This window comes from Sorex fumeus, unplaced genomic scaffold (genome assembly GCF_029834395.1).
Source record: "Sorex fumeus unplaced genomic scaffold, SorFum_2.1 ptg000265l, whole genome shotgun sequence".
NCBI classification, from domain to species: Eukaryota; Metazoa; Chordata; class Mammalia; order Eulipotyphla; family Soricidae; genus Sorex; species Sorex fumeus.
Window position 1 is genome coordinate 2,793,294 of NW_026606322.1, and position 12,578 is coordinate 2,805,871.

General features: G+C 46.0%; 1 protein-coding gene across 1 annotated transcript in view; it reads left to right on the forward strand.

Annotated features, from left to right (window-relative positions):
- GPR156 (G protein-coupled receptor 156) overlaps positions 1 to 12,191 on the forward strand; it is an 86,041-nt gene extending 73,850 nt beyond the window's left edge. Inside the window, exons 8-9 of the mRNA XM_056109384.1 lie at positions 6,553 to 6,711; positions 10,809 to 12,191. Coding sequence (XP_055965359.1) covers positions 6,553 to 6,711; positions 10,809 to 12,113 — 1,464 coding nt within the window. The 3' untranslated portion in view covers positions 12,114 to 12,191. The remainder of the gene's footprint in view (positions 1 to 6,552; positions 6,712 to 10,808) is intronic.
- Positions 12,192 to 12,578: the final 387 nt, after the last annotated feature.

Below are 12,578 nucleotides of genomic sequence, written 5' to 3' on the forward strand. Positions count from 1 at the left end.
CCCCCCCAAGCACCACTAGGTATGGCCCTGAGTATAGAGCCAGAACTGGCCCCTGAGCACAAAATAATAATAGTAGTAGAAGTAAAGTGATTCTCATTCCTTATTGTTAGAGGAAGATATGGAATACTCCTTTTTATAATAAGAAAAGTAAGGATATGTGTCACTGAGAATTATGATAAAGCCAAGACCAGGGAAATAATTCAAGGGGCTAGAGTACAGTGTGAGAGGGACATGCACTTGAGAGCATGACAGTGAGACATGGTGTACATTCTTTACTCTTCTTTTTTGAAAACAAATTCTCATTAGGATAATAAGCTAGGTAAACAAATATGGAAAAATCTATGGCATCACACAAAAAATAAGTATGATTTTACTTCTGCATTGGAAAATAAAGGATTTGAGGGCTGGAGAGACAGTGCAGGAGGTAAGGAACTTGCCTTAATTGTGACAGACCCCTGGTTTAAATCCCTGGTACCACCTAGGCTCCTCGAGTTCTCCAGGGATCAGTCCTGAGCATAGAGTGAGGAATAGTCCCACAGCATCGCCGTGCGTGTTCCTGATCCCCTCATGCCCCCCCTGAAAAAATGCAGATTATTGTTTCAATGGATCTTATTGTTGTAAGAAGTAGTTGAAGGAAGCCAATGAAAGCCAAGGCTCATCCTCCTGATACATGGCAGAAGAGAAGCAAAGACTCTTCTCCCTAGGAGATGGAAGAAACCAAGTGGAGAGTGGAAGTAGCCTCAGCCCTGTGAATAACACTGCTGCTTGGTAATCTGCCCACCCACTGCCAGCCCCTTTATTCTTTGCTGACCTCCACTATAAAAGGAGTTAAAAGAACTATTGCTTTGCCAAACTATTTTAGTTAGGGTTACTCATCTGACATACAATTTAGAACATTAAATATTTTGGGGAGGCTTCTAAGAAAGATTTTCTTTCATGAAAAGTTATGGGTGTGACTAGAAGCACCTCTAATACCTTCTTCCTACTGGAATGTTTGTGATGTCTGGAGCTCTGGCAGCCGCATTATGACCAAGAGAATGTTATTGAATATACTATAATAATATAGGAAATGATACTCTTTCTATGGGGAAAGGATCAATGAGAGAGAATAATGAGAGATTATAAGAGACAGACAGGGCTGGAGAAATAGCTTAGTGGTTGGAGATTTCATGCCTTGCATGTGCAAAGACACAAGTTAAAGTTCTAGTATCATGTGACCCCTGAGTACCTCTGGGATGGCCCTGGTAGTCCTCTGAAAAGCATCAAAGGCCTGATTATCGTGGACCCAATTGACCAGGTATCATCAGAAGTGACCCCTGGACTCCCTGAGCACTGCTTGAGAGGACCTCCTTCTCCATCCCACCACCACCACCAAAAAAAGAGAATTGGAAATTTCTGAAGATTTGGAAAAAATATATCTTTCTCTAGAGTGAAATAGAAACATTAGATGTCGAGGAGACATTTAATTTATCTTGTCAAGAAGATTCCACAGATATTGCCCCTCTTCAACTATAGCAAACTGCTGTGACAGGAACAATCTGAGTTCATGAAATATTGATTTTGGAAGGCTCACCCTGCAGTGCTTAGAGTTTGCCCCTGGCTCTGCACTCGGGTCAGTATTGGTGGTGCTCTGGGGACCCTAGGGTGGTGCCATGGATCGAACCTGGGTTAGCTACGTGCAAGGCAAGAGTTCTGACCCCTGTACTATTACCCTGACCCTACAGTTCATGAACTATTGGAAATGAATGAAAAGTATTGTGTTAAACTGAAAACCCCAATATAAATAAACATTGAATAGGCAGTTAGACATGGCATAAAATTGTATCAACTTAAGGAAACAGAAGAAGAAAGATTTTAAAAATGAGAGACTAGATAGAAAATATGAAGAACAAATCTAGAGATACAATTGTAGAATTAATAGGAGTCTCCAAAGGAAAACAAGATAATCTGGGGAAGAAGCAATAACTAAAAAAACTACTAAAGGGAAGCTTTCTGATCTATAAGTAGACTTTTGTCTATTTTAGTGAAATGAATCAGCAATCTTCACAGTGGTTTGATCTTTTGATGTCCCCTCTTTCCACACTCACCTCCTGTAAAAGTTTTTTGTTTGTTTTGATTGAGGGCCACACCCAGTAATGGGTTGCGTGGGGGTGGGTGGGGGCAACTTCTGGCAGTGCGCGGGGGACCATGTGGTGGCAGGGATTGATTGAACCAGGGCCTCCCATATCCACGTTAAACTCTCTCCCGCTGCTCAGAAGGCAGTTCTCAGCAAACGAGCAGTAATTGGGTGCTGGGTGAGAGACCTTACAGTGCTGAGAATTACCCAGGGTGCACTCAGAAGCACAGGGGGCATCTCCAGGACCACACCTGGCAGTGGTGCTGGGCTGGGATCGAGCCCGGGAAGGGCACCTTGGGCATGTGATCATTGCCACCTCTCAGCCCCGCCTCTGATATCTTCAGTGTCAGACACAGTGTGACTTCTACTCTCCAAGAGGATTGACTTAGCATTTAGAACAGCTTTGCCATCTAGGTCTGTAACAATGACATGTTTCCAATCTACACAAAGTCCTAAACATACAAGATGAATTTTGCCTTCAAACATGATATCCAGGTCTGCATGAGGCCACAAGTATTTATTTGCTAAAGTGGGAGTAGGAGTAGATTCCTAAGGGTACAGCAACTGGCCAGCTGAGCCATATTGACCTTTCTCTTTCCTTCTCCCTCAAACCCATTTCGCTTTCCCGTCTTGACCTTCTTTCTCTTGACCTTTTCTATTATGTTTTCTCTCTCATGCTCTCTCTTCTCTTGGACTGGGCATAATCTGAAACCAAAAAGAAAATATTTTATTGTCCATAGTATTTTAAGCTTAAGAGGGCAATTCTTTTTTAAAATACAGAAGTAACCTGGGGTGTATCAGTTTTATGTGTACCTCTGAATTGAGTTCTGCTTCAGTGGCCTTTGGTGGAAGAAAGTCTCCCTGTGAGACCTGCAATGAGTATTCCCAAGAGTGTTGGGTAAACTAGGCAAATTACAAAAGTGTGTCAGGAGAGGAGAGAGCTTTAGGACTGGACTGGGTTGGGTGGGGCTTATAAAAGCAAAGGCACAGATTCCTCAGGGGCGGCTAGGCGGCGCTAGAGAGCTAGGTGGAGTAGAGTCAAGTGGACCGAATAGCATTCTACACAGGCTCTCAAGAAATTCCTGAGTGTTTATCCCAAACACTGAGGTCAGCAGCAGCAGTGAGCCAGCCTCTGCTTTTGATCATAACCCATTTGTACATATACCTCCTGCTCCCTCCATATTTCTCTGAGAGTCAGGGTCCTGAGGAGCATAAATTCCCCCTCAAAGCCCCCAAAGTGTCTCATTTATTCCGGCACGAATCTACTTATTCCTCTGCTCTGGAGTTATCTCTATCTGTCCTGTACCCCTAATAGCGAGATGAGCATTTTTATGAAAAAAAATTTAAAAGATAAGTTTCCTTTAGTGATTCCTGTACCTGTCTATCTTTTATGCTGTTATCGTTTGGGGGCCACACCTAGCAGTGCTCAGGGATTACTTCTGGCTCTGCACTCAGGAATTGCAGGGCAGTGCATGGGGGACCATATGGGTTGCCAGGGATCAAACCCAGGTCAGCTTCATGCAAGACAAGTGCCCTACTTATTGTACTATCTTTTCAGCCCCATGACCATTCCTTGATTAACTGCTGGGATATGGACTTCATCCTTGCTTTAGTGGGAGCAGACATCAAAGGAATTATAGCACACATAGGTTAAGTGTTTGGGAATCGTATGTTACATTATGCCGAGGAAGGGTGCCTTAATATAACTGGGTAATTGGTGCCACTTTCCGAAATAGGTTGTTTGGGTTCCTTCTTCCAGAAGGAGTAAGATTTCCTTGAACTGACTGGAAAGATATATTGGGTGGCTTTCATTACTGGGATGCACCATGCCTGATGGTGGCATGATGGAGGCAGATGGACGTGGTAAAGAACAGAGTATGTCTGAGCACCTCAAGTCTTTGTACTCCTCCCCCTTTCCCTTCCCTTTGTTGTGACTGCAGTGTCCTGGTATCACACACTTGACTGTGTTGCTCATTGGAGTGCACATAGTTATTTGTGGTACTCACACACTTTTCCGAGATGCCAATGGGTCACACAGTTGGCTATGGTGCTTTCATATTCTTGCTTTTCAGTGCACCAGAGGTTAACTTTTCTTGATGCTGGGGATCAGTGTCACTGAGATCACACCTAGCAATATGGGCTATTACCGGTTATTGAACTTGCAGAGTCAGATATGCAAGACAAATGTGCTACCACTGAACCACATCCCCTGGCTTTGTACTTTCTGAAGCACACACTGAAATAGGAGAGAATCAGGGGGTAGAAAGAGCACATGGAGAAACTTCTACAAGTCCTAGTGTCTCCTTTTAAGGAGTTGAGATTCGATCCCTTTGTATTAGTTTCCTCTTGCTACTATAACAAATTACTGTAACTTGAAGGATTTAAATAGGTGTTTTATAGTTCTGGGGGCCAAACATCTGAAATGGGCCTTATTTGGCTAAACTCAAGCTGATAGGAGTCCTGCAATTCCTTCTCTGCTGTGGCTGGAACAACGTTCTTTCCCCGTGTCCCAGCTTCTAGAGTCCACCATCATTCTTTGACTCAGTTCCTTCCTCCATCTTCAGAACCAACAGTATGACTTTTCAAATTGTTCTGTTTCTGACCTCTTTTTTGACCTGTTTCCCTTTCTGTTCTCTTTCCTTTATCATATTCTTTTCCTGACCCAGCCCTTTTACCTCTCTTCTATAAGCACTACTGCGTTCACACTATGCTTTACCTGGATAATCGAGAATATTGTCCCCATCTCAAAATTCTTAATCATATTTAAGATTTCCTTTTGTCATGTGAGGTCATAAGCAAGTTCCAAGAATTAGGAGGGAAATGTCATTCAGGAAGGGGCAGGAGTTTAAGGGACATTAGTCACCCATAGCCTATGGGCTCTGAATATGCTTTCCTGAATATGCTTTTTTAGGGGTAGAGCACTTTCATTGCAGAAATATCTTGAAAGTCCCTAAGTTTAACCCTCATCCTAGAAGGGAGGGAGGGAGGGAGGGATGGAGGGAGGGAGGGAGGGAGGGAGGGAGGGAGGAAAGAGGGAGGGAAAAGTAGAAAGAAAGAAAGAAAGAAAGAAAGAAAGAAAGAAAGAAAGAAAGAAAGGAAGGAAGGAAGGAAGGAAGGAAGAAAGAAAGAAAGAAAGAAAGAAAGAAAGAAAGAAAGAAAGAAAGAAAGAGATGGAAGGGATGAGGGAGGGGTTTTTCTTATAGAGGAGTATCATGAATCATAAGGTCATTTGTAGTCATATTGCGGAGAGCCTGAGGAGTCCAGTCTTCAGGACCAAGAGTTTTACAAGTGGGTAATGAAGGGGACAAGAGCATTTGAGTTAAGTCCTAGCGCTACCCAGACAGCATTGGATGAGACAACCGAACACCCTGGGTTTCACGGAGAACTTCCTGACACCTGCAGAGAATATGAGGTAGAGAAAGGCAAAGGTACATTACTCAGGAAACGTGGGGCCATGAAGGGAGCAGAGATGACAAAGCCCACAAGGTGCAGTGCCAGGGGAAATACTGGGCATTGGTTCTGTCCATCCCAGACCACAAAGCGACCCTGTTGGGGGCCGCCACAACTTCAAGAATGGCGAATTGGCGGCACTCTGGAGTACTCCTGTGTCTTCCCTCATTTGTCCAGGAGGTAAGACAGTCAGATATCAAATAGAATGATCCATCATTTCTCTTGCTTGTATTGACATTTGTGGCTTTCCAGCTGTCTGGACCTTAACTTGGATTAGAAATCCTCCAGCAAGGAACTGGCCTTCCAATAGCAGTCACCACATCATTGCTCAACAAATGAGAATAATTAAAACTGCTATGGCAAGAAAGAGTTTCACTTGAATTATCCGGTGTGTTGGCGTTTAACCCTGTTACAACTCCTCAGTTCTTTGTAATATAATCCACGATGTATACTTAAGCTCTGCTTGCTTGCTTGCTTTCCTCCTTTCCTTTTTTCTTTCTTTGCTTCTTTCTTTTTTTTCTTTCTTTCTTGCTTTCTCTCTTTCTTTTCTTTCTTTCAGCTCTGGCTTCTTTGACTGATGCATCAATAGGTAGGTCAAGCCTGTTTTGCTCTATTTCATTTAACAATTGTTTTTCTTCAGTGCTTTGATTTGTTTTGTTTTCACAGGGGCTACCTCTGTCAGTACTCAGGTGTCCTGCAGAGCTGGGGAAATCAAACTCAAGGCCATGCATATGCATGTGCTCTACTACTTGAGCCATGTCCCTGGTTTCTTACCTCCAGCATTGAAAAGTCTATATAACTTTAACATGCTCCTCTCTCACAACCTCTAGGAACTTTCCAGAGTAAATCACATTGTGAAGAGAGAATAGTCTGTGCATTCCTATATCTATAGCATTGTCATTCCTTGGTGCTTTTTGAGAAATAATGAGAGTATGCATTTCTGGGCATGTACCTTAATAAACAACATGTGTTCTTTTATCTAATAGTTGAAACAGTGGAAGGCATTCGAAGAGGAAAATCTGACAGTCAGAAGCATGGCCAAATATTTCAGCACTCCCAGCAAAATCTTCCAGACCCAGTATGAAGAGGACCAGAACTGCCATGGCAGAGGAGAGAGAAACTCCATGGAGAGACTCCTCTCAGAAGTAAGCTGCACAGCCCAGCCAAGTACACACATTAGAACCCCAGTCATGCCTCTGGAGACTTCATATTCTCTCGTTCCCAGCAGCCTTTTCCCTTCTTCTAGCCCCCCCCCCCCACCAACACACACACAGCTTCCTGGTCACTCCACTTCCCTTAGCAGCAAGCATACTCTTGGCCTTTCCCCCTTGGTCATCCATCCCATTGCTGACCCTCACCTACTTGGTATATTCATTGAATCATTGTTTGCCAGACGGTGTGCTAAGTGCTGATAACAACAAAGACAATTTTATATATTGATATAATTTTATATATTGATATATATTTATCAAGTAAACATTTTAATAGAAATTATGAAGGAAAACTTCAAAGTGATAAGACAGAACAATGGAGGATGAGGGCAAAGGAATTAGTCTCAAGCAGTCAGAAAAAGTTCTGTGAGCTGAGAGCTGCAACCAAGTACAAATTGCCAGGTAGAGACAAGAAAAAGTTAAAAAAAAAAAAAGAAGAAGAAGGAGGAGGAGGAGGAGGAGGAGGAGGAAGAGGAAGAGGAGGAGGAAGAAGAAGAAGAAGAAGAAGAAGAAGAAGAAGAAGAAGAAGAAGAAGAAGAAGAAGAAGAAGAAGAAGAAGAAGAAGAAGAAGAAGACGACGACATTCAAGCAGGGAGAAAGCAGTCCACAGGCCCCAGGTCCAAGAGGCTGCTGGTTCCTTCTGAATGATGTATTTTGCATGACCTTTGCACAGGTCTGTGCCCTTATTTTTGGTTGCTTATGTGACCTTACTGTCTTCTATAGCTAGAGCTCTGCTACTAATCCTCCCCACCCATCCAGAAGTCCAAGAAATGCCTCGCTATGCAGAGGGGGCTGAATAGGACCTTTGGAAATCATAGTCATGCCGGGGGTGTCCAGACAACCCCTCCCCAGTTCTCATTTCTTCTGTACTTGAGCCAGAGTTGGAAACTCTCCCGGAAGCGGGCAGTGTGGTGTGGGCTTGACAGAGGCACATGGAGAAGAAGCATGTGACTCCATTGCCTCAGAAAGGAGGGACGGGGCCCAAAGGAAGTGGTCAGTATTCTCTCTCTGCAATAGAGTTTGCATCTGTTTTTCAGTGCAGAACATACTAAGTAGGTGTTATTTGGGACACTGCTTATTTTCTAATGGGACTGACTCCTGGAGGTCAGATATGAGAGGATGGGATGATGGGATCCAAGAATACTGTCGCCCAGCACATGGCCCCTTGAATTCTCCATGCCATTCCCCGGTTGTGGGTTTGTGGTTGTTTTTTTTTTTTAATCATCAGAGGAGTACATTGCTGTGTCTTTACTATGTATGAAGCATTCAGGATCTTATTTCAAAGCCAGGCTTCTTCCCACCTGGCAAGGAGCAGCACTGCCTTTGATACTCTGAAGCCCTCAAAGACACATTTTTTTTTTCCAACTAAAGGAAAGGCAGAAACTTGGCGAGAGCCGCAAGGGTGGTTTTCATTCACAATCAGCTTATGTCGGAACAGCCAAGTGGACTGACTCTTCAGCCTTATGGTAATTTGTGACGTGCTTTTTGTGCTTCTGCCCCACATCTCCCCACTTTCCCACGCAGCGACTGAATCTGCCTTTCCCCAGAGAATGCCTTGAGTCTAGGAAGAAGCCTAATAGGGTACAGATGCAAAGACCGCAGAAAGCTGCCACCCCCCAGCCCCAACACCTGGAACATCTTTCCCAGAACAAAACTGAGAAGCAGCAGCCCATGCCAGGCCAAGAGGTTCTGGAGCTGCATCCCCAGTGCCGCCCTGCCCGGCAGAGGAATAATCATCTCTCCTGCTACCAGAGGGCACGGCCTTGCTTGAGCTTTTGCAGAGTTTCCCTCCGACCAATCCCTCTGCTCCCCGCATCCACCTTACTCTCCCCAGGTCTGGGCAGCCCACTTTCTAGTCTTGCCTCCGCTGCCCTTATGGCTGGGGACTCCTCAGGGGCTGTTCAGGGCAGCCTCCCCTAGAGGCTTCTGAAGCTGGCTGAATGCCAACAGTCAGCACATTTCAAGGCTGAGGATCCGCCATTCTCTATTGCACAGACAAAACTCACCTGGGAACCTTCCTTGATCCAGAGAAACAAGAGAGGAATTTTATTTCTCCCAGTCACCTGCCACCTTATAAAACATATCTGTGGGCATCTGATTCCCCTACATGTGCCCAAAGTCCCAGTTAATAAGCTCATTTAAATGCGGCTGTTGGCATAGGAGGTCACACTGGGGCTGCAGCCACACCTCTCATTAGGATGCAGCCTCACTAGAAACCCGGTCCTACTTCCCTTCCTGCAAGATGGGAAATTGACTATTTAGGCTGCCATTTCTAAACCTGTCACCAGCCAGCTTAGGATGTTTGCTTTGCCAGAGGAAGAGTCTTCTTCACTCAGTGTTTATCCAATTTTCCAACACTTCAGACAATATGTAGCCAAGGCACCAAGCCGCAGCTCCGAGTTGGCTTGTGAAGGAACCTTGGGTAGCAGAGTACTCCTCGCCATTTGCACAGTCAGCAGGAGAAGGAATGCGAAGCCCAAGCTGAGCAGGACTAGAGCTGGGGTCCCTCCCATGCAACCACAATCCCATTCAAAAAGTGCCTCCAAGAGAACTGTCCCACATGGTCACCGGAAAGACCCTGAATTCATATCTCCCAGGCATGTTCCCTGTCCTGGCCATACCCAGACATTATCCTCCTTGGGTGAGGAAAAGAGAAAGCACACTGATAGGCAGATAGGTATTTGGCCACAAAATCCTTTCACTTACTTACCCATGACTCACAGACCTAGACTGTCTTGATGCTGAAAGAAGTGGTCTCAAAGCCAGCACAACTGAAAAGACCCCTAATGCCCTAATATAAGAACTCACCTTCCTGCTCGTGTGTCAGCCAGCAGCTGACCCGTGGAGTGGTTACCCCAGGGATCTACCTGTTAATCCCCAAAAGTATCACCTCTTGGAAATTCTCCATCTCAGGCTTGGGCCATAGATGACTTGTACCTGGTATCCTAAAGAAGTGAATCTTGCTGATTTAATTCTCAGGCATATCCTTACAAGTCCAAATACTCAGTCTTCCACTTCTAAAGAGGGGCATAAGAAAGAAGCCACATTTGGGCGTTGAAGTAAGCAGTTTCTAGAACACATGTCATCTGTTCCTGACCAGCAAGTCTCCATGATGGGCTCATCCCTATTCCACTGCTTTCTAGTCTGACAAATTTCAAAGGTGGACATGAGGTAGAAGTGAGAGAATCAGCTGGTGTCACACCAGAGGATGCTCAGGTCTCACCCAGCATGGCTGATTCAGTGGGCTCAGTCTGGGTGGTGGTGAACAGCGGAGAGGCAGCTTAGTGTCAGAACTGCGTTAGTTCACCACATAGGCTTCATTCTAGATCAGCTGAATCAATCTACCTAAGCTCAGCAATACTTCTCCAGTACTTCTGCTGCCTGTTCTTCTCTAGAGATATCAACAGCTGATAGCAACCCCTGATCGCTTTGGCCTCCCACCTAGAGTCAGCCAGGGGAGTGGGGTGCATGCACTAATCTGACACTCTCCTTGGCTTCTTCTGGCTTTAGTCTTGCTGGCTTTAGTCCAGGAATCTCCATCCTTGTCCATGGCCTTCCCATTTAGACTATTTAGCAAGAGACAAAATACATGTTTTCCCATTCATTCATGCCTGGAGATGTGTCTCTGTTTTATGTGTATTCTACAAAAAACTGCAGTTGGACCAATCTGTGTCTATATTTGAAATGTCGCATTACTCTGCAAGATACCATGTAGATTCGCATTGGTCTGATCTCTCATTTTAAGAATGGGTGGTGCTAGACTGAGCTACCTCCACTCCCTGGGGGAATTAGGGTCAGACACTAGTCCTACAAGACCCATAGGGAGCACTGTATGCCAGTTCTTGTACTCAGCGCTTCATGTGAATCATTGCAGTAGGGAAGATTTCACCTTCTCAGAGCCTGAGATCACTCATGAATGTACAGGAGCTGAGATTGAAGCCAGGGTCTTCTGGTGCCACACTTTTCACCAGGAGAGAGAACGTAAAAACCCTGGGAACAGCTTTTGCTGATGGCTATGCTTTTACTTACAGAAAAACGCTGTGATTGAAAGCCTGCAGGAACAAGTCAACAACGCCAAAGAGAAGCTAGTGAAGCTGATGGCAGCGGAACATACCCACAACTCCTCTGAGTGCTCAATGGCCCCAACCCCTTTCCACAGCAAGCACATAAGGATCTCAACCCAAGGCCTGGAAGTAACTCAAGGGCCTTTGGAAAGTCTCTCTGACTCTCAGAATGATACCAGCATCGCTGCTCAGGGCTCCCAAAGTACCTCAGTGCCTTCCTCAAGTGTACCTAGCCTGGAGGGGCAAGGGCAGAAGGAAACCATGTTTGACTTGAAAGACCTATCTGGTCATTTAAATTTGGACTGCAGCCAGAAGTCTGGAACTGAGGAAAACCAGAGTACAGAAAGGAGAAATGAGATGACCAAGGCCCCCTGCCAGAGTCTCAGGCCCACTGGAAAAGGTTCTCCTCCCCAGAGACAGGGGCAGCTAGAGAATGCAGAGAAGCCCCAAAAACAGTTGACAACGGTTGATTCAGTGATAAGAGAGAAGCTTCAGGAAGTCCTAAAAGATCTGGGCCTGGGCTCTGAGGCTCCCTCCTTCCCATCTCGTCCCCAGCAGCTCTGGAAGAATAGATCTGATCTCAAACCCCAGAAGGTTCCTCTCTCCAAGGAGCTGGGCTTCAGCCCATACATGGTGAGGAGAAGGCGGCCAACACCACGGGTTCGCTCACACTTTCCTGCCTCTCGACCCTCCGACGGGGGTTGTCAGGCAAACAGGACTGTTTCCAGGGCACATAGGGGACTGACTGTGCAGAGCAGGGAGGGACCCAGCCTGGATGCCCAAACTGCTGCTTCCAGGGGACTAAGACAATCTTCTAGGAAGTCTGTGCTCCGTTCAGGCCATCAGGGAAAGCGGGTCTCCCTGGACAGCAGCAAACCAGGCCAGGTGCAGCTCCAGAAGGCCAGAGGGAAGGCAACAGCCTTTCTTCTCAAGCCCTCTGGGGCTGGCCAGGCACAGAGTCTCACTGCTTCGGGCCCATCCAGGGCTTCCCTAGACCTGCCGCTGCAGCCCCTGGGATCCCTAGGATGCACCCCACTTCCTGTTCCAAGCAGCTATTTTGACACCGAGTCCAGCAGCTCAGATGAGTTCTTCTGCCATTGTCACCGGCCATACTGTGAAATCTGCTTCCAGAGCTCGTCAGATTCCAGTGACAGCAGCTCATCAGAGACTGACCCTGAGCAGGCTGTGGGACTGGCTTCCTGGGAAAAACTGTGGGCACGCTCGAAGCCCATTGTGAACTTCAAAGATGACTTGAAACCCACACTGGTGTGAGCAGCAGCAGAGCAGATTCAGGTCCAGAGACCAGCTGATCCCAGCAGTGCTGAGGCCCAAAGGGGCCAGAGAGACCAGTGCCTCCATGTGAGCAGCCCACGCTGTGTGCTCTGTGGTCCTTCCTGACAGGTATCACCGTCAGTTCTATTCTTCCAGGGCTGCCAGGAACAAGATAGACTGTAACACGTTTCTACCTCATGGCATTCCTGCAAACAATCCAGTTGAGTGACCATGAATGATACTCTTTGGATGGAAGGTGCTAAATGAGCTTGCTGTTTGTTCAGACTGTAGTCTACAAAATGCTTGCTATATCTCTGATGGACAATTAGGTGGACAGACAGATGGAGAAATGGATGACAATGCTCTCCTAAATCTGAGTTGTTGACAGAGGCTCATCAAATTAGCCATTGAGTGGACAGACCTGTGAAGTAGATAAATCTCCCACTTCCTTGAGTGACCTGCTCT